This window comes from Mastigoproctus giganteus, chromosome 8, assembly GCF_048544385.1.
Source record: "Mastigoproctus giganteus isolate SK-2022 chromosome 8, ASM4854438v1, whole genome shotgun sequence".
NCBI classification, from domain to species: domain Eukaryota; kingdom Metazoa; phylum Arthropoda; class Arachnida; order Uropygi; family Thelyphonidae; genus Mastigoproctus; species Mastigoproctus giganteus.
In genome coordinates, this window is record NC_143582.1 from 90,002,849 (window position 1) to 90,024,253 (window position 21,405).

Genomic DNA, 21,405 nt, shown 5'->3' on the forward strand with positions numbered 1-21,405 from the left:
GGACAGGTATTTCGAACGAACGGAGGGGTGAAATGGGAGTGGTGTGTGTGTTTTTTTTTTTTTTTTGGCTGATGCTGAATAAGCTTGCTTTCTTGCATCATATGCCTCTACTAATGCTAATGCTGATGCTAAACTGAATGAATATTTTGCATCGACATTCACACATGAGGAGTTATTCAGGGAGGGGAATGCCAGAGGTGTATTCAACTCTGGCAGTAAGCTAGATTATCTTGTATTAACTGAGAGTAAAGTGGAGGAGAAATTGTTAAAGATAAACACAAGAAAGGCACCTGGCATGGATGGAATCTATCCAGTTATATTAAAGGAGGTGGCAAAGGAAGTAAAGGATGGTTTGAACATTTTAAGAAAAGAACAGGACTGCATAATGTTGCATTGCCTGGAGAAGTTGCAAGTGCAGATAAAGTTGCAGACATGAAATGTCACGAAATTTTAAAGAAAATTGTTGATGATGGCAGCTACACAGATCAACAAATATTTAATGTTGATGAAACAGGCCTTTTTGGAAACGAATGCGAAAAAAAACCTTTCTAGCAAAAAAAGAAAAGGTCAACCAGGCTATAAAATTTCCAAAAATAGAATAACACTTTTATTGGGAGGCAGTGCAGAAGGCGATTTGAAATTAAAACCAGGTTATCTACAGAAATGAAACTCCCAGATCTTTCAGTAAAGGTTTTAATAAAGCAAACCTACCTGTTGTTTGGCACTCTAATAAAAAAGCTTGGGTCATGAAAGCTTTATTTGAAGAGTGGTTCACTAGCTATTTTTGTCCGAAAGTTAAGGCGTACTGTGAAGAAAATAATCTTGCATTAAAAATTTTATTCATTTTAGACAATGCCCCGGGCCACCCACCAGCACTTTCTGATTTATGTAAAAACGTGAAAGCTATTTTTTTTTTACCTCCAAATATGACAAGTCTTTAAAGCCTTCTGGATCAAGGCATAATCGCTACTTTTAAGGCCTATTATTTATGCAGCACATTTGCGCAAGCAACCGAAGCAACAACTGTAAAAAAAATTACATCAGGAAAGCAATAGACATATTCATGAGTCATGGTCTGAAGTAACATCCAACAATATGAGAGCAGTTTGGAAGCATATTTTGCGACATTGCGCAAATTATTTCTGTAGTTTCACTCATGTTAACACTGTTATTGATGAAAGCAAATATTGGAAGAGATCTAGGCTTTGATGAAATAGACAACAGTGATGTTCGCGAACTGCTGAAATCACATTCAGAAAAATTCATTGATTCTGACATCCTTAATATTAATGAACAACGAGCATATGACAAATCAGAAATTTACAAGGAAGAAAATGTTCAAGAAAATAAGTTGACATTAAAAGAACTTGAAGGAACATTTCGCGCAGCTGAAAATTTGAAACAACTAATCATCAATGCAGACCCAGATATCGAACGCAGTATGCAAATTTGCAGGAACATTGAAAAAGATATGTATCCATACAAGCAAATTTATGATGAAAGGAAGAAAGAAAAGTCTGTGCAAACCAGTCTTTTGAAATATTTTACAAAGAAATAGTGAATTTTATATACTGTAATTTTTTTAATTTCAATAAACTTTTGATTACTGTACTGCAAATATTTATAATTATCCTTTGCTTTTATACTACCGTACATTAAACTGCCATAAAAAAACGTATTTTTAAAAATATTGATTGATATATTGTAGGTCTTGGAATAAATTAGGCTATGTTGTATTGATTATTAACTTCGATTAGCGTGATTTCCCATAGTGTGCCATTTTCGTGGAACCAATTAATCAAGCTAATTGAGGGATTCCTGCACTTTTCAATCAGTCTGCAGCAATCACCAGGAAACCAGCCATCTGGTTCCCATCTCTGCTCTCAAGCTGCAGTCCATCAGCCATGAAGAAGAAACCTCAAATAGGAAAAGTTTCCCACTGGCTGACAAAAGAGTACAGCAAGAAAGACTGACCAAAGCAGATGTTGAAAAGAAAAGTGCTAAAAGAAGGGATAGAGGGTGAAAGGTTTCCCTTATCAAATTCCATTCCTGGAAAACCCGGGAGTCAATAGAAGATCACACCTCAGGAAACCAGGCTTGGAATGGGTATAGAAAGGTCTTCCCCCATGATCCAAATCCCCTGAAAATCAGATTGGCACAGAAGGAGGTCAAGAAATCCCACTTCTGAGAAACATTTGTCATCATAATACTTTGTTCTTGGAGGCCAGGAGTCAGCAAGAGATCGCAACCAAATAGGTAGTTGCAATGCAAGACATCATGCAGAGTTGTGTTGGAACCACTGTTTCTCTTTTTTTTTCTCTTAATGATTAAACAATGTAGGATGTTAAAATTTGCAGATGGTGAAAATATTGAGATGGTTATTTCCACCATCTCCAGGCAAGCACTCCTTTGGGTTGCTTAGATAAGCTGCAGTAATTGTCAGATAAGTAACAATTTTTTGTCAGATAAATACCACCTAATTATTCATTAGGTGGTATTGAATTAAAAACAGTAGAGGAAGAGTGGATGTGGAAATTATAATCGAGATAGACATGGGTTCTCTGTGCAGTGCAGTTCAGACGATGAAAAGAAGTGCCCATCTCATCTCGCTGATAATTTATAGAACATTTGCTTATAGAGATGTCAGAATTCCAATGTGTGAGGCATTTATGAAAATGCATCTGGAATACTGTGTAATGCAGTGGTCACACCGAAAACAAAAAAAAAAAAAAAAAAAAAAGAAAGAAACATTGAGCTTGAAATATTCAACATTGGGTAAGATTGGCAAAAGGTGCCCATATAAGAAAAGGCTTCAGATTACTGGCTAACTAAGGTGCCTTAGAGGGATATGACTAGACCCAATAAAACAATGGGAGAAGACTACCAATTAACATGAAATTTTCTTAGAAATGCAGACCTACCAACTGCCAGATTTACAGCAGAAAAGTGAAACATCTTTTTGACTAATTTTGACCTCTTTATCTCACCATCGTAGCAGTTTTGTTTTGTCTTCCCAAAAAAAAAAAATAAAATATGGTTTCTTCATTAAATTCAGAATTGTAAAATTGTTTTACAATTTTTTACAAAAAATTGTAAAAAATTTGAAAAAAAATACTTATTTTCATTGATGAATTGGGCAACATTGTTAATTACTGAATTGGCTATTAGATGTGACAGTCCACATTGCATGAAATGTAGGAAACACGTGAAACATTTTTGTGTAGTATTTACCATCTATTTTTTTTTTTCCCCCTTAAGAGAAAAAAAAAAATTAGGTGTGACAAATGATTAATTTGCCACACTGCACAGAATAATTTACATTGTCTTTCAGCAAGATGGCAAAAAAGGATAACGTAGGTGGTAGATGACTTTCATCAACCGGTGAAATACCACCACTTTGCTTATTGGAGGCTTGAAGTGGTGAAACCAATGTTTAGTCTCTAGAGCAAAGTTTCCGGCATCCCCCCCCTCCCCCCATACTTCTCCTCCAACCCATGCACGGTACTAAGTACTATAGGTTTTGATACCTTTCGTGTTTGGGGTTTTCATAAAAAAATAAAATAAAATAAAAAAATAAGAATTCTGGAAAATGTAACATGGGCAAAGGTAAAGAAAGCAAACACAAGAACCACGGGAAACTTCGGAAACTTTTAGCGGTGAAATGTGTTTCCCGGTACCGCAGCTTCTCCTTGCATTCTCGGTAAACAGAGGGTGCGTGTAATTGGTGGTGGCAGAGGAAATCAATAACGATCAATCATGTATAAAGTGTAATCAAAAAATTCAGGAAGCAACTAATATTTGGGAAATGAAGCTTATTGACAACTCAGATGGACTGCTGAGAAAGTAGCCTCCTCGACAGTATATATATAATATATACCAATTGCAATGCTTCTGCAATTTCTGGAAATATTCCCAACAGGCTTCTTTTAGGAGTGCTAATAGTTCCTATATCACATTCTGAATAATTTTCTCAATTCTTTCAAATCTGTGACTTTAAGGTGGGTTTTAAGCTTGAGGGAAACAACACTGATGGAGAGACTGCACTGATGAAGTGCTTCACAAGAAATTCTTAACTGGAAAGTGCTGAGTGTGCTTGCATCATATTAAAAATTATTAGGGGGCTGGACAAAGATGAGGATTTTTTTTTTGTTTTTTTTTTTTGCTGATGCTGTATATATGCTTATATCATCTGCCACTACTAATATTAAATTCATAATGAGTGTCACATGACTCTCCCTAGGAATCAAAAAAATACAATAAGCATGATCTTCACAGTTGATCAAGATTATCTTGCTTTTTTTTTAGGCCTTGGAAAAGATAGTGTCTTCCACTGAGAGGAATGAGCATGCATTACCAGGTCACAGCCATGCATCCATATTTTACCATTCAACCAGCAATAGTGGAAATAAAGTCTTGATCAGCAGCCAACATACTGACAAAGATGGTTGACATGCAAGAAAACTCCACTCTCTGTGACCATCATTTTACATATAACAGGAGTTAAAAAGTGGTTCAAGATGAAGAAGACTTTAAGATACAATGCAGGACTACCACAATGACATGATACATTGCATCATATATGATTTATATAATGCAATGTAAACAGGTGGCTAGGAAGGCATATGGTGTGCTGTCTATGACATACAGTCAGTTCTGCTATAACGCAGTACATGTGTTCCTAAAAATCTCCATATTATGGTGTTTCGCGCATTAAAATCAATAGGGCTTGCTGGAAAAATAGGGATGGGGCAGAGCACTCAAAAAAAAAAAAAAAAAAGTTCAGTCTGGTAAGTAAAACACTAAAACAAATTAGAAACCCAATAAAATTGCTAACATTTTATTGGGTTTAAACATTTTAAACTTCTAATAAATAAATAAATATTACAGTAAATATAGCACAACCTTGAAAAAATATGAAGTTTGCTTGATTGATATTTCTGTTAACTGACATTTTTTTTTGGATTGTAAAATTTAAAACAGTAAAAAAAAAAATAATAAAAATAAGCAATCAATAACAATGAACACTGGATGCACAAATTGCACAAGTGAGACAAGTTTACAAAGAGAAGATTCTGAAAATTTATTTTGTTTTTTATATGATTGAAGATTTCAAAGAGGGGAAACACATTTCATTATAATAACGTAAAAGCCCACAGAATTTCAGGTATCAGTATTATTGCAAATGCAGTAAGAGTGAGTTTACTATCCATTTATAATTAGATTGCATTAACAGAAAAGTCCAATAAACCAGGAACTGCAAATTGTTTTTATTGTTTTGTGGTAATTACCTCCAGAAATGTGCTCCTCTGCTCACGTTATTCCGCTTCACAAAATTTCTGTTTACACAGAAAAATATGAGCTTCTGAAAACACGAGTCGGCCTACAATATCAAGTGTTATCTTGTGAATATAACAAAAGGCAACAGTGTCTCCAACCAATAAAACTACAGTAAATGGGAACTATAGTAGCTCGCTAACGGGTTTTGCATTAACCTGGTGTTACTCGCAGACGAAATCGCATTATACTCGCATTATAGCAGAACTGGTTGTACAGGTCTTTTGAAGTATAGAAAAAGATGTCATTGTCCCTTAAAATAAGACAGTGGTGAGATCACATTTAGAATAATGGCTCATTATTATTTTTCTATAATCATTAACGATATTATTGAAGGAATATCAGTCCTAATGTCTAATTTTTTAGATAATATGATTGGCAGGGTGGTTAATGACAGTAACCAAGCTTAAATACTGCAACAAGATCTAGAAAGATTAGGCAGATGGGTTGAGAAGTAGCAACTGAAGTTTTAACACTGACAAATTCAAGGAACTGCATACGGATAGCAGTAATCCCATAATCAGATACCAATTATATGGTAACATACTCAGTGTAGTAAAGAATAAAAAAAAGACTTGGGGGGGTAATTGTGCAAGTCAGGTGTGAAGTTCTTTGAGCAGAGTTGATGGTCTGCCAGGTTAGCTCATGGGGTTTTGTCCATGATATACAAGAATTCTGCCAGCAGGGATAAGGCAGTAATTATTCTGCTGCATAAGACAATGGTTAGGCCATGTCTTAAGTACTGCATGCAAGTCTGGAATCCTCATTTTAGAAAGGATGATGTGGGTCTGTTGGAATGGATTGGAAATTAGTGTGTGTGGGTGGAGGGGGGGGGGTAATTAAAGGGTAATCATACCAAGAAAGACTCCAGTTCTGCAAATTGTACCATCTAGAAACTAGGCACCTGCAAGGAGATCTGAATGAGCTCTGAATGGATTGAGTAAGCTGAGCAGAAAATTTGCTGATTGTTGGATTCAAACTTCCATTTATTCAAATTATACACTTTCACAGTAGAAGTGGATAGCTTGAATAAATTTAAGGAAGAATTAGACAAATTATTAGAGGAGATGGACAAGTGACATGGGAAGGTTTTTTTTTTTTTTTTTTGCTGATGCTTTTATAACCTTGCATCATTTGCCAATACTAATACTAAACCAGGTCCCATTTCAGTTTAAGGCCAGTCCTGCTAGAAAAAGCAAAAACAAAATTATTTAATAGTTAAACTGCATTACAGATAATCATTATCAAAAATAAACTTACTTTCTTACTTTTTGCAGTCTTTCTTCTTCTGCTTGAAGATATTTTTCTAAGGTTTTTACTATTTCTCCTTCTGTATAAAGAAGCTTCTCTAGTTCTACAACAGCAGTAAACATTTCACATTTTAAAATAGGGATTACAAAGACTAATAAATATGATGATGCCAGCAACAGAAACTGTAATAATATATTTAGCTCCATTTTTCAGTTAGTCTGTCAGAATCTAAAATGAAAGAGATAAAGGAAATTACTCAAAAAAGCAGCCAACACAGGAGCTAATATTTGGGAGTCTTCAAATCTTATAACTTTTTATGAATTGAATCAACCAAAAAAATAACAGAATCAAATTCATGTAGTACATAATACAGAGGATAAGTAGAGCTGAATTTATGTGACTGAATTTATTGGTGCAGTGCCAAAAATTGCTATTGGCACATTTGCAAATTACTAAAAGCTGCAGCAAGGTCAAATATGACAATATTTGGCCAAAAAAGACAAATTCTAGGAAGGATTTGATTGGACAGTTGAGGATACTATAGGAAGGGTCAATAAATGTATTTTGAAATTTAAAAATAAATTAGTTTTAGATGCATTTTAATTTTAAAAGAGCATCTGTTGTTAATTATTTTTATTTTAATATATGACTGCTGAAATTACTGTTCTTATTTTCTTATTTATTGAGACAGCCATTCAAGCTTGATTAATATTCTCCAAATTTTAAACTCAGTGTTATTAATCACTTGCTTATTATTACTATTACATAGTTTTTATTAATAATATATCCCTTAATGGATGTTGGCTGGGCCAAATAAAAGAAAGCTGTCAGGCTTTCAAAATTGTCAATTAAAGAAAATAAAAAAAGAAGAAAGACAACAAGTTACTTCAACAATTTAATGCAAAGTCCACTGACACCAATTAAAGCAACTTCAAATGAAGCTTTTATCCTTTTCCAAATATCATGATTTTTTATGAATTCTTTTTAACATAATTTTTTTATAAATTAAATTAAAATTATTTTCTCTCAACCATGTCTCAGGTTAGGTTATCAGATATAGCAATAATATATAAAGAAAATGAAATATGTAATGACCTTGATAAGCACAGAATTATTGGACAATTTTCATTAGCCAAAGTCTATCTTTAAATTTTAAATAGTTTTTAACTAACTTTACTAAATTTAGTTAAAATAGTATTACCATTAAAAACCTGATTTTATTTTTATATACAAATAAATTATTTATATAATTAATAAATATTTGGTTTTTTTTATGTGAAAAGATCTTTCTGGCACCTACTAAATTTTTTGGTACTGAAGTAAAACTGATTGGTAATGAAAACGTGAGACAGAAATTATGCAAATGACGTCACTTCCTAAATGACACTAACTCAGTCACTACTGTTGATTCAGTAGAGTGAGTAGCAGGTGAGAGCATAAAATGTTATATTGTTCATACTAAATATTTCGGACTGAAGTAAAATAAAACTGACTGATAACAAAAATGTGAGACGGAAATGACGTCACTTCCTAAATGATGCTAACTCAGTCACTAATGTTGATTCAGTAGAGTAAGTAGCAGGCATAAGCATAAAACACTACATCATTTATAACTTCGGTTGTAGCCGTTTGATTTTAAAAGGTTTTGATTTTCATCAAAGATGTTTTCACATAAAATAAGACATCTTTCGAGCGTACAGGGTACACACATGTCCCCCCCATTATGGTTATGTTGTGTATTTTTTGTACACAAAGTCCATTTTTATGCAATAATTATTTTTGATAATAAATAATTATAACTGTAATTTAGGTATATTCACTTATTTCATGACAAAGGGTAGGGCAACAAAACATATGACACATAGATACAACAATACTTCAATGGGCCTGCTGCTAAAGTACAAGTTATTTTTAAGGGATTATTATTTCCCAAGTGTAACCTTGCATTCTGCAACATAGAAACATAGCAGCCACTTTTTTTTTTTTTTTTTTTTTAAACTTTCCTGATGACTATCCAACTTATTCTGTTGGAGCACTGATTGGGACCGGTCATTAACCAATTTCACAATTTTAATATCAACTGCAAATTGTGACACCGTGCCCTGAATCTCTTTGTCATTTGATCATCCCTGATCACTAAAACAGCACCCCAGTACCGATTCCTGAAAGCCCCCACTTCTAACACTAGCCCAATTTGAAGAATTAATCACAACTCTCTGCTTCCTGTCCTACATTACAAATGCCCACTCTATGATAAATACCAGCAACTGTGATATTAAGCACTTCTCCAGAAAACCACAAGAAAGTTTCTTGGGCCTGAGAAGACGTCAAGAATTCGAAGCATATGCAAAAGGGAACACTTACAAAAAGAAAAATTTTAATTGAGATAACAGAACAAAACAAGGACAAGCCTGACAGGAAATACGTATGTTTCCATATACATGTTCAACTGATTACTGCAGGAGCTGCTTTGCTTCATTTCATATAAGAGGAATGAACTTGATAAAAATCTTGGCTTAAAATGGACATGCTTTGTTAAACTTTTCTGCTGGTCACCAAACTGAAACTGTTACATAACCTTTCCTTTCCTGTCTGTTATTCCTGTATACATCATACACTCCGTATTCAAATGCAGCATCACTTATGTCAGAGTGACACCATGTCTCTGCTAACCTTACAATATCTACATTTGATGACTTAATCAGTACTTCAAATTGGTCAAGTTTATTTATAATGATGCTGGCATTAATGTACATGAAGTAGACATGCACATGTTCTTACTCTTAGTTATGTTTACACAGCCCATGTATTTATTTGTTCCATGATGACATACAGCAAGGCCTAAAATCAATGACATATTGTTTCCAGGCTGCTGCATTTTCCAATAGAATGCCAGGCAAGAATCACCTTCACCTCTGACTGTTGCACTGGTTAATCTATTAGTCAGTATATCCCCACAAGCTAGCAGTATTCCAAACCACCTATCACTGCCACGATAGCATCAGCAAATATTCTTGCTGATGCTATCGAGGCAGTGATTTAAATGATTTAAAGTAAATCAATTAAATCACTTGATTAAACAAGCACAGACCATGCCGAGAAAAATTCAACCCGATGATACTTATACATTCTCTCCTGGGCCGAACTGATTGATGAGGCTCTCAACACGTACCCCCTCCAATAGTGTCTGGACAGAATTACAGAAACTTTCATATTCAAACCTAACTAGTGACTTTTTCCCAACACTGCCCTGTACTGGCTAAGTCCTCTGATGTCGTACTCAATATCATTAGTGCCAATGTGTACAACAATATCAACTTTTGTGCCCTTAAAAGATGTTATCTGCTCTACAACATAATCTACTTTTGTCCCTGGCATACATACCATGGTTAAATTCCACCTATCCTTCTTGCACAATATATTTTCAGTTTCCCCAACAATAGAGTTACTGACAATAACCTCCTCCTGTGTGACCAGTGCATTCTGCTTTGGGGATTGGCACTGTTTTGCCTGATGTACAGGTGTGAGCTCTGGCATTGAGTTTGGCAACTGAGAGCTTGATTGGCCTCCATTTTAATTCCTTCAAGGGCATCTACCCTACTCTTCAAACTCTGATAAATGCTCATGAGAATGCCGAGTTGGCACAGATCTTCACACTCTCTGCACCGAACTCACACAAAGATACCCCTCTTGGCTGTATCATGTCCTGTTCTAGAAGATCAGCAAACATCGGGCAAGTTGCACATATCGTTAGGCCATGATTTGTAGGAGAACTGCCTCCTTCGGTTATCCCCCTGAGCCACAGCACTCCTGTTACTTTGTGCCTGTTGCTTTGCTGCTCTAGTATGGGGCACAAGCTCCATTTTATTGCAATTTAATTGATCTCACATATACCAGCAAAGGCTTTTTTTTCAGCTTTTTATATCAGCAATGGGATATTATTCAAAGTTTAGACCTAAAACCTGAAATGGGGCCCAAAATCATGATAAAGAATGAGGTAGAATTATCAGTTAATCTGGATGTCATATGAGAGTAGAGGCAGAGAAGAAAACTACATGGTTGATTATAAATTATCAGGAAACACAGATGCTTATAGTAAGTATAAACTAGACAACAATCAAGTTACTAAGGAAGACAGACATGCTAAGGCAGGTTACAAGAAGTCTTTGGCTAAGAAAGCAAAGAAAAGTAGGATAGAATTCGTTTACATTAACAACAGAAGGAAAGGGATGAACCACTTTGGTCATTCGTTTATGAATGGTTTAGCTATTGATGATTCTGTACACACTAGAGCAGTGGTTTTCGACCTTTTTTTAATAATGGCACCCTTAAATAATTTATTTTGTGACACCCCTACTGAATTTTGTCCCAGTTAGATCTGATTCTCTCTCTCTCTCTCTCTCTCTCTCTCTCTCTCTCTCTCTCTCACACACACACACACACACACAGAAGAACCCCATTAATCCGGACTAAACGGGACCACACTCGGTCCGGATTAGTAAAAGTCTGAATTAACTGGAAGCTATCTTTTCACGTATCAATTTTATTTAAAGTTACTAAATAACAAAATTAAATAAATTTAATTTTATATTAAATTAAATTAATAAAACAATATTTTAAAGTAAAAATTATAAAAAGTAAAAGTAAGTAAACAAAACACTGTACAAAGCAATAAAGTTTTAATGTAGAACATTATATTACATAAAATTAAACACAAAAATATTACAACACAAAACAAATAACTATTTTCGAGAAGTTCACTTGAAATAGTCCTCAATGTTTTTTTTTTGCTTTAATTTTGAAACTCGCTTTCGGGCTGCATGATCTTGCAACTGCTTCAAGGTCAGATGCTCACCAGTTGATGTGTCATCCTGTCTCTTGAAATAAATCAGCACCTTCTCCAGCATTCCAGTTGCTTCAGTGTGACTTGCACCAATTTTTTCCTCACACACTTCATCATCAGAATTGTCGTCTTCATTAGCTTGCAATGATGATGATGAGCATGCTTGCATGACGTCTTCCTCAGTGAGGATCTGATGTCCTAGATCATTATCACACCTTAGACATGGGGCAATTGTCTTCATTTGTTATGTCTGAACAACCACCTAGATGTTGAAATAACTGAACAAAATCATTATCATCCTTATCAGCATCAGAATCCGAAGAAATATCCATTTCCTCCTCAGATCATTCCATTGGAACATCAGGCCAAAGTTTTTTCCAGCATTTGATAAGGGTAGTCTTGTCAGTTTTGTCCCAAGCTTCAGCAAAAAAAATAAATGACTGTCTTTATGTTGACATTTTTAAGAATTTTCATAAAGTTCGATTTTTCTTCAAATGCCTCTTGTTGTTCTAACAGTGAAATTATCAACTTCTTTCTGTACCGTCGCTTCACAGCCTCTATAACTCCTTGATTCATAGGCTGTAATATTGCAGTAATGTTGGGTGGCAAAAATTTTACAAAGATGTTGCCAGATCTCAGTTGTTGTTCTGCTGGGTGGGTTGGAGTGTTATCAATGAATCAAACTGCTTTATCTTCCAGTCCTTGAGCCCTTAAATATTTTTTTACTAAGGGAACAAACGAGATGATAAACCAATCTTTAAAAAGAGCTAAGCTCATCCAAGCTGATTTTTATGACATGTACTTAGCTGGAAGGGCATTTCAGTTCACACATTTTTAAGAGCATGGGGGCTTAGCAGATTTTCCTATGACTAACAGTGATAACTTTAAATTCCCGGATGCATTACTGCACAAAAGCAATGTCACTCTTTCCTTACTTGATTTATGTTCTTTAGCTAAAGAATAAAGTTTTGAGGGAAGTGTATTTTTGGGTAACATTTTAAAAAATAAACCAGTCCCATCAGCATTAAAAATTTGGGATGGAACTATATTTTCTTCACTAATAAACTTGACAAACTGTACTTTAAATTCTTTGCTTGCAACACAATCACCAGAAACACTTTCACCTGTAATTCCGAGCTGTCGGATTCCATGATGCTCCTTCCACCTTGATAATCACCCCAAGTTTGGGGTGATTATCAAGGTGGAAGTTAGGTTAGGTGACCCAGTAAAAGATGGGTCACCTAACTTTTCGTTAAGGCTAAGAGCTCTTGATTGAAGGATTGGGTCTGAAAGAGGAACCCCTTGCTCTCGTTCTTGACAAAACCAAATGTATAAGGCCTCATCCAAATTGTCATTTTTTGCCTGCTTAATGGTAGCTCTATTTCCTAAGCAGTCTTTGGCCATCATTTTTGCACAAAAGTTTAATTTCCTGTTTTTCCTGTTTTTTTTCCAATCAGAAACAGTTTGTTTTGCCACCCCTATATAGAGAGCGATCTTTTTTAAACTTTCCCCCTTAACAATGTGAAAAAGCACGTTCAGTTTTTGTTCCATTGACACGGAACAATCTATCTTTTTGTTGCCATCTTCTGTTAACCCAAAACCACAAAAAAATAAAATAAATAAAAACACAAGTAAAAACTCACTAAAGAACCGAGGATGCGTGGACAATGCTAGCTGCAGCTGTCAACTGAATAGGCCAGCACTCAAGATTACCCTATGATTGTCTCCGATCATACCATGTGGTCTGGTCGGATTTCTGGAGGTCACAACCATAAAACAATAAAGATTAGCAGTCCCTTGTTTATTAGGATTTTCTGTTAGTCCAATCTATTATAAACAGATAATAAACACGATCTTATTGAATTTGCGATAATACCGACAAACTGCGTTTTTACGTTATTATGGTGAAATGTGTTTCCCCTTCCATGAAATCTTCAATCGTATGAAAAACATAAATTTTCAGAATGTTCACTTCATAACTGTTTTTTAAGTTTCATAACTTGTTACTTCGTTCTCACTTGTGCGTATTGTGTTTGTTGCAATTTGTGCGTGCAGTGTTCTTTGTTATTGATTGCTTATCTTTTTTACTGTTTAAAATTTTAAATCCCCTCCAAAATGTCAGTGAACAGAAATATTTTTTTTCGATAGTTAGAATTTTTCCCGACTGAAAATCCAGTCCGGATCATCGGGGTCTGGATTAATGGGGTTTCTACTGAGCATGTGTACACACACTGTGCTGCCACTTTATTAGATACATCTACCTAGTAGCGTGTTGAGCCTCCTTTAGCCTTCAAAACAGTCTGAATTCATCTAGGCATGGATTGAACAAAATTCTGAAAACGTTGTGCACGAATGGAGTACCATGCAGATGTGAGTGTGTCACATAGCTCCTTGATATTCGATGGAGGTGTAGGCCTGCAGCGAACAGCCCTGACCAGCTCATCCAGAGATGTTCAATAGGATTGAGATCTGAAGACTGAGGGGGGGCCACTGCAGCAAAAAGAAAAGTCATTGTTCATGTTACTGGAACCATTCCATAGTGATTCGGGCTTTGTGCACCGCCACATTATCCTGCAGGAAGTAACTATCTGACTGAGGATAAACTGTCAACATGAACGGATGCACTTGGTCAGTAGCAATGTTTAGGTATGATGTGGCATTCAGACGTAAATCTATGGGTATCAATGGACCCAATGTGTGCCAAGAAAAGATTCCCCGCACCATAACACTGCACCCACCATCTTGCACAGCAGTCATCAGACATGATGTGATTATGGATTTATGTTGTTTTCACCAAATTCTAAGCCTTACATCAACATGATGCACCAGGAACTTTGACTCGTCAGACCAAGCAACTCTTTTCCAATCCTCAATAGTCCAGTGCTAGTGTTACTGTGCCCACAGGAGGCATGCTCTCTTGTTCTTCATTGATAACAAAGATGCGTGATGTGGCCATTGGCTGTTGTAGCCCATTCGCAACAAAGTGGAACTAGTGGTCCGTTGCGATATTTTGTTCTGCACACCAAGGCTATATTCTGACGTGATGTGCGACATTGTGGCCTGTCTGTTTGCTTACACAATTCTAGCTATCCTCCTCTGACCTCTCTCATCAACAATGATTTTCTTCCACAGGAGTGCCGCTGAGAGAATGTTTTCTGTTCATTGCACCATTCTCAATACACCCTTGAAAATTAGGTGCATGAAAAGTTCTGGAGACCTGCCGTTTCAGAGATGATTTGTCCAGCACATCTTGCACCTACTACCATGAGAAGTTCGAAGTCTATTATATTACTCCTTTTCCCCATTCTTGCTATGGTTTGTACGCTTAACTGATACTAGCATTAGCATTGGCATTTGATGCAAGAAAGCAAGCTTATGCAGCATCAGCCAAAAAAAAATAAAAAATAAAATAAATAAATAAATAAAAAATAACCACTTCCACTTCACCCCTCTGTTCGTTCGAAATACCTGTCCAGCTGAGCCTTAAACTTATTCAGGCTATCAACCTCCACTTCAAGGAATGGAAGTCTGTTCCACCAACCAACCATCCGCTGGTTAAAGACAAATTTCCTCACATCTATCCTATATCTGTCTTTCCTCAATTTGAATTTATGCCCTCTCAGGTGATTATTCTGAGCAAGAGGAAGAATCCCATCAGCATTGAGCATACTCAAACCATTCAAGGCTTTATACACCTCTATCAGATCACCTCCCTGGTACCTAGTCTCCAGACACTGTAATTTGCAAAACTTAAGCCTTTCTTCGTAAGAGCACTCCTTTGTTCCATTCACTAATCTTGTTGCCCTTCTCTGTACTCGTTCCAGCATCTCTACATTCTTCTTGAAATGAGGCCTCCAGACCGGTATACAGTACTCTAGGTGTGGCCTGACCATTGCCTTATACAAGGAAATAATCACCTCCTTATCCCTGCTAGAAAAATTCCTATATATCATCGACAATACACCATGAGCTACTCTTGCAGCCCGTCTGCACTGCTCACAAAACTTCCTATCTGCCTGCACAACCACCCCCAGGTCCTTTTCATTCTCTACCACTGTCAGTGTAGTACCACAGAGTTGATATGTTGCTCTGGGGTTGCTGTTTCCCATATGTAGTACTTTACATTTGTCAATGTTAAACTTCATTTGCCACCTCTCAGCCCATCTGCTCAACCTTTCCAGATCCTGTTGCAGTAGCATAGTGTCAGTAGTGTCCCTGACAACCCTTCGTATTGTCTGCAAACTTGGACATTAAGCTTGATATACCATCATCAATATCATTTATAAATACAGAAAACAATAATGGACCCAATACTGAATCCTGAGGGATTCCACTAATAACATTAGTCCACGATGAGCAGTGTCCATTGATTACCACTTTGTCTTCTCCCCCTCAACCACCCCTTTATCCATAGCAGCAATTTGCCTCCAATGCCACACTGCTCCAATTTGTGCAGCAGTCTCCCTTGTTTGTTTGTTTGTTATTTGGTTTTTAGGAGCATTAGCAACTAAGGCCATATTGCTCCGGGATATGCGGTGGTCATTCCCTGACCTTTCCGCATCCTCCGTATTTGGTGATGACGGGATCGAACCCCGTTCTAATCAAGAAGCGTGTGCTACGCACTGCTGCTCCTCCCCACCTGGCTACGGAGGCGCCTCAGTCTTCCATGTGCAACAGTATCAAAAGCCTTTCTAAGATCCAAGTATATAATATCAAAGTTATTCTCTGCATCCAGTTCTTTTGTGACTGCATCATGGTATCCAATCAAATTGGTCAAGCAAGACTTCCCCTTAACAAAACCATGCTGTGTCTGAGCTATAACTGAAGTCTTGTCTAGATGATCCTGCAGTGCTTCTTTAACCAGTGCCTCCACTAATTTTCCAGGAACAGAAGTTAAACTAACAGGTCTATAATTACTTGTGTTGCCCTTTGATCCTCCTTTGTGAATTGGGGTCACATTTGCACATCTCCAGTCCATGGGTACATCCCCTGAGTCCAAGGAAGCTCTCATAATTATGGCTAAGGGTTTGCTTACTTCCTTTGCTGCCTTCTTTAATATAACTGGATAGATCCCATCCACCCCAGGTGCCTTTCTTGTATTTATCTTCAACAATTTCTCCTCCACTTTACTCTCAGTTATTACAAGATTCTCTAGCTTACTGCCAGAGTTGAATACCTATGGCATTCCCCTCGCTGAATAACTGTGTGAATGTCGATGCAAAATATTCATTTAGTTTGTTAGCTACCTGAGCAGGATCATCAACAGTTGACTCATCGATATCAAGTGGACTAATCTGATTCATCCCCTTCCTTCTAGAATTTACATAAGTAAAGAACTCTTTGCTGTTTTTCTTTGCATCCTTTGCCAAGGATTTCTCATAATCTGCCTTTGCCTGCCTAATCTCCTTTGTAACTTGGTTACAGATCAACCTATCTATCATAGGCCTCTGTGTCACGTGTTAATTTGTATGTATCCCATGCATTTTTCTTCCCAGCCATATGTCTCATTAGTTCATCTGACATCCACTTAGGCCTAAACCTTGAACAATATTTCTTAGTTGGTATGTAAAGCCTAGTAGCTTCCAGGATAAGTTCTTTGAATGCTTCCCATTTTGAATTTGCTGTTGGTAACATTATCAGTTGGTCCCACTGTATAGAATTTAAATACTGTCTCAGTCCATGGTAGCAATAACCCTTCCCTTTACCCCTAATGTAGTTACGTCTTTGAGTAAATCCCACTTCAGCACATTGTGATCACTGCCACCTAATGGTTCATTTATCTGCAGATTCTTAATGCATGAAGAATCACTGCTGATAATCAAATCAAGAGTATTACTCCTTCTAGTTGCCTCCCGAACATGCTGATGTAGAAAACAATCATCCAATAAATCCACAAAAGCCTTGCTAGTGTGTGAGTGACCAGCCCCCAAATTCCAGTCAATATCTGGGAAATTAAAATCCCCCATTATAAGACTCTCTGATTTACTGGCCCACTCTATTTCCCTGTACAGTTTCTTATTATACTCATCAGAGTCATTAGGCGTATAGCACACTCCTACTCTCAATTTTGATCTCCCAATGCTTATGTCACACCAAACTGACTCGACACTGCACTGTCCAGCGATGTCGACTAGCTTCACTTCCTTGGATTTTGTGTGTTTCTTAACTAACAGCATAACCCCTCCTCCCTACCTATCCTGTCTATCCTTCTTGTAGACGTTGTACTCCCCAAATTCCAGTTCTGCATTCCTTATATCTGTGTGACACCAAGTCTCTGATATCCCAACAATATCTGCCTTTGATGTTTTGAGCAATACCTCAAATTCATCAAATTTATTTACTAAACTCCTAGCATTGGTGTACACGCAAGTGTACATGCACCTGTTCTTTTTTCTTAGCTACCCTAACACAACCCATGTGTTTACTTGTACCCCAATGATTCCCAGCAGTCTCTGAAATATCCTGCATCTTATTTTCCAGGCTGCGGCTCATTCAAATAGAAGCAGTGCAAGAATCACTTTCACCTCTGCCAGTAGCTACTGTTAATCTATTAGTCCTTGTATCCCCCCAATCTTGCAGTTTTCCAACCCAACTGACACTGCCTCGATAGCATCAGCAAACATTCTTGCACCCTTTCTATTTAAGTGTATCCCATCCCTGTAGAAGCAGTCTCTCCTGTTAACAAGTACAGACCAAGCTGAAAAAAATTCTACCCTTTGAGCCTTGCACAATCTTTCCAGGGCCGAATTGATCGACAGGGCTCTCATCATATACTCCCTCCTATCGTGTCTGGGCAGAATTGCAGACACTTTCAAATTCAACCCTAATTCATGGCTTTTTTTTCAACAGTGACCAGTACTTGTTAAGTAATTCGGCCAGTCTCCTACTCTTAATATCATTAGATACTAGAAAGGTTGTTCTGCTGCATTTATATCCACAACTGTGGTCGTGTGACTTGAAATGTTGTGAGACAAACCATCTGTGTGCACAGCAGGGGTGTACCTAATAAAGTGGCAGCACAGTGTATAATATTAAAAAAGTATGTTATGTGATAGTTATTATAATAATATAATTATAAAACAAAATAAAAATTCATAATAAAAATTATATATACTTATAATTTATAAGTATAATAATCTTTATATAGAGGTACTAAATAAAAATCAATTATAGATCACCACAAAATTAAAAATATATGGTAAAATGGAAGGTACTTAAACACTCGGTTTATGTAAGTTTTCAATGAAATATTTGTGCCTGGTGTGATTCAGGGATCTCTTTGATATTAGGTGGAATATTGGAGAGACATACTCTCATTTCTTTTTCAATTGTTTATAGTTTTTCCCCTCTTGTTAGTTTTATAGTGTTAAGCACATAAAATCTTAACTTACAAAGGAAGATAACGTCATTTTTTTATAATGAAATAAATATATAAATTTAAAAAAAAATAAGTCTAAGTAATTTAAACCCACATTATGTGGCATGCCTGGAACGTTGCTGCAGCACACTAGGATACTGCAGCACCACGGTTGAAAACCACTGGACTAGAGGTTACTGACAAACTGAATATGTATTTTGCATCTATAATCACATTAGCATCAGTAGAGGCATATGATATAAGAAATAAAGCTTATGTAGCATCAGCCAAAAAAAAAAAAAAAATTTCACACATCCATTCCCTCTAAATATTTGTTCAGTTCCTCCTTGAATTTATTTAAGCTATGAACTTCCGCAACAACAGATGAAAGTTTGTTCCAGCAATCAACAACCCACTGGCTAAAGACAAATTTCCGCACATCTATTCTAAAATTGTGCACCTCAATAATCAGATCACCTCACAGGTGTCTAGTCTCCAGATGCTGCAATTTGCAGAACTTAAGCCTTTCTTGGTAAGACCACCCCTTCGTTCCCCTCACCAATCTTGTTGCCCTTCTCTGTAATCCCTCAAGCAACTATACATTCTTCCTAAAATGAGGCCTCCAGACCTGTATGCAGTACTCAAGGCATGGCCTGACACAAAAGGATAACATCTTTTCCCTACTAGCAAAATTCCTGTATATCATTGACAATACCCCATGACCTGCTGCACTTCTCAGAAAACTTCATATCTGACTGTACAATTACTCCCATATCTTTTTCATTTTCTACCACTCTAAGTTTAGTACCACAGAGTTGGTACGTTACTCTGGGATTACTTCTACCCATATGCAATACTTTGCATTTGTCAAATCCTGTTGCAGTAGCACACTGCCGTTACTGTCATTAACAACCCTGCCAACATTTGTATCATCTGCAAACTTTGCATTAAGCCTGATATATCTTCATGAATATTATTGATAAATATACAAAACAACAGTGAGCCCAACACCAAACCCTGGGGGAATCCCCTAATAACATAGTCCATAAAGAGCAGTGTCCATTGATTAACACATTCAAACACCCTTTTATCTCCCATTCAAACACCCTTTTATCCATTGTAGCAACTTGCCCTTAATACCACACTGCTCTAATTTGTACAGTAGTCTTACATGTGCAACAGTGTCAAAAGCTTTTCTGAAATCCTAGTACAGTCATCCCTCGATGTGAGCAGTCAGGTGTTTAGTACCAAAATTTTAGATTGCACGGCAAGTTTTACTACCTGCACAACTTTAGTTTACAAAGTTCAAAAATTAGGAATGAAGAGTAGATTTTGAAAATTCATGTTTTTTACATGATTGAAGATTTCACTGAAGGAGAAACATTTCACCATAACAATGTAAAATTCCACAAATTCTGGCTTTTAGTATTATTGCAAATGCAATAAGATCGAGTTTGTTACCCATTTATAATTAGATTGCACTAACAGAAAAGCCCAATAAACTGGAAAGTGCAAATTGTTTTGATTGTTTTATGGTCGTGACCTCCAGAAATGTGCTTTAGAAAAATATTACAAAGGCTTTCAAAACTGATTCTTATAACCAAACATAGCAATAAACAGTGGTGTGTTTGTTCGGTTATTTTTTAAACAACTTCCCCATTCAGGAAACCCCTTCATCAGTTATTCTATGTTAGCTGTTCAGACAGCATCCTTTTTTTCTTGCAAGGTAGTGTTTAATCGGTAAGCATTGTTTTTGCTGATTTAATATTTCTTGTCTTTATAAAGTGTGTTTAATTAGTGCCTAAAATGAAGAAAGCTACAACACAAAATTTTAAATTTAGAGGAAAAATTAAAAATCATTAAGGAGTTAGAAAATAGCAAAAAAGGTTGCAACATTGGCCAAAAAATACAGCATAAATGAATCTATCATTCGACGAATTAGGGAAAATGCTGAGAAAATTAAAAGTTCAGTTATCTTTTCCACATAAAGCTGCAAAAAGCACTACAAAAGTGAGAAATCCGTTAATAGAAAAGCTGAAAAATTACTTTCTTTCCGGATAGATCTTAATCAAAAGAGAATGCCCTTAGTTCAGATATTATTTGTGACAAAGCTCTGCAATTTTTAATCACTTACAAGAAGAAAAAGCCAGTCCATCCAATGCAGATGTCTTTCAGGCCAGTAAGGGTTGGTTTGAAAATTTTAAAAAATGTCAAAGTCTTCACAATCTAACAATATTAATAGGCAAAGCAGCCAGTGCAGATACTGAAGCTGTTTCTTTGTATCTGAAAACTTTAAATGATGGTATTGCAACTGAGAGCTATCTAGCAAGTCAAGTGTTTATTGCTGATAAGTCTAGCTTATTTTGGAAGTGTATGCCAAGCCGAACATTCATTTCAAAAGAGAAAACCACCCCAGGTTTCAAAGCTGCAAAAGATAGGTTAACACTTTTGTTATATTGCAATTCAGAGGATGACTTTAAGTGTAAACCACTTCTAATTTATACATCAGAAAATCCTTGTGATTTTAAAGGAATATCAAAAAGCTCCTTACCAGTTCACTGGAAATCGAGCAAAAAAGCCTGTGACAGCTAAAATCTTCGAGGATGCTTTTAAATTGCTT

At 36.4% G+C, this 21,405-nt stretch overlaps 1 protein-coding gene across 3 annotated transcripts in view; it reads right to left on the reverse strand.

Annotated features, from left to right (window-relative positions):
• Positions 1-21,405, reverse strand: part of LOC150081710 (prolyl 4-hydroxylase subunit alpha-1-like) — a 230,337-nt gene that overhangs the window by 198,174 nt on the left and 10,758 nt on the right. For all 3 annotated transcript variants that reach the window (XM_090379579.1, XM_090379578.1, XM_090379577.1), the window contains exon 2: positions 6,595-6,813. In XM_090379579.1, coding sequence (XP_090235705.1) covers positions 6,595-6,791 — 197 coding nt within the window. In that variant the 5' untranslated portion in view covers positions 6,792-6,813. The remainder of the gene's footprint in view (positions 1-6,594; positions 6,814-21,405) is intronic.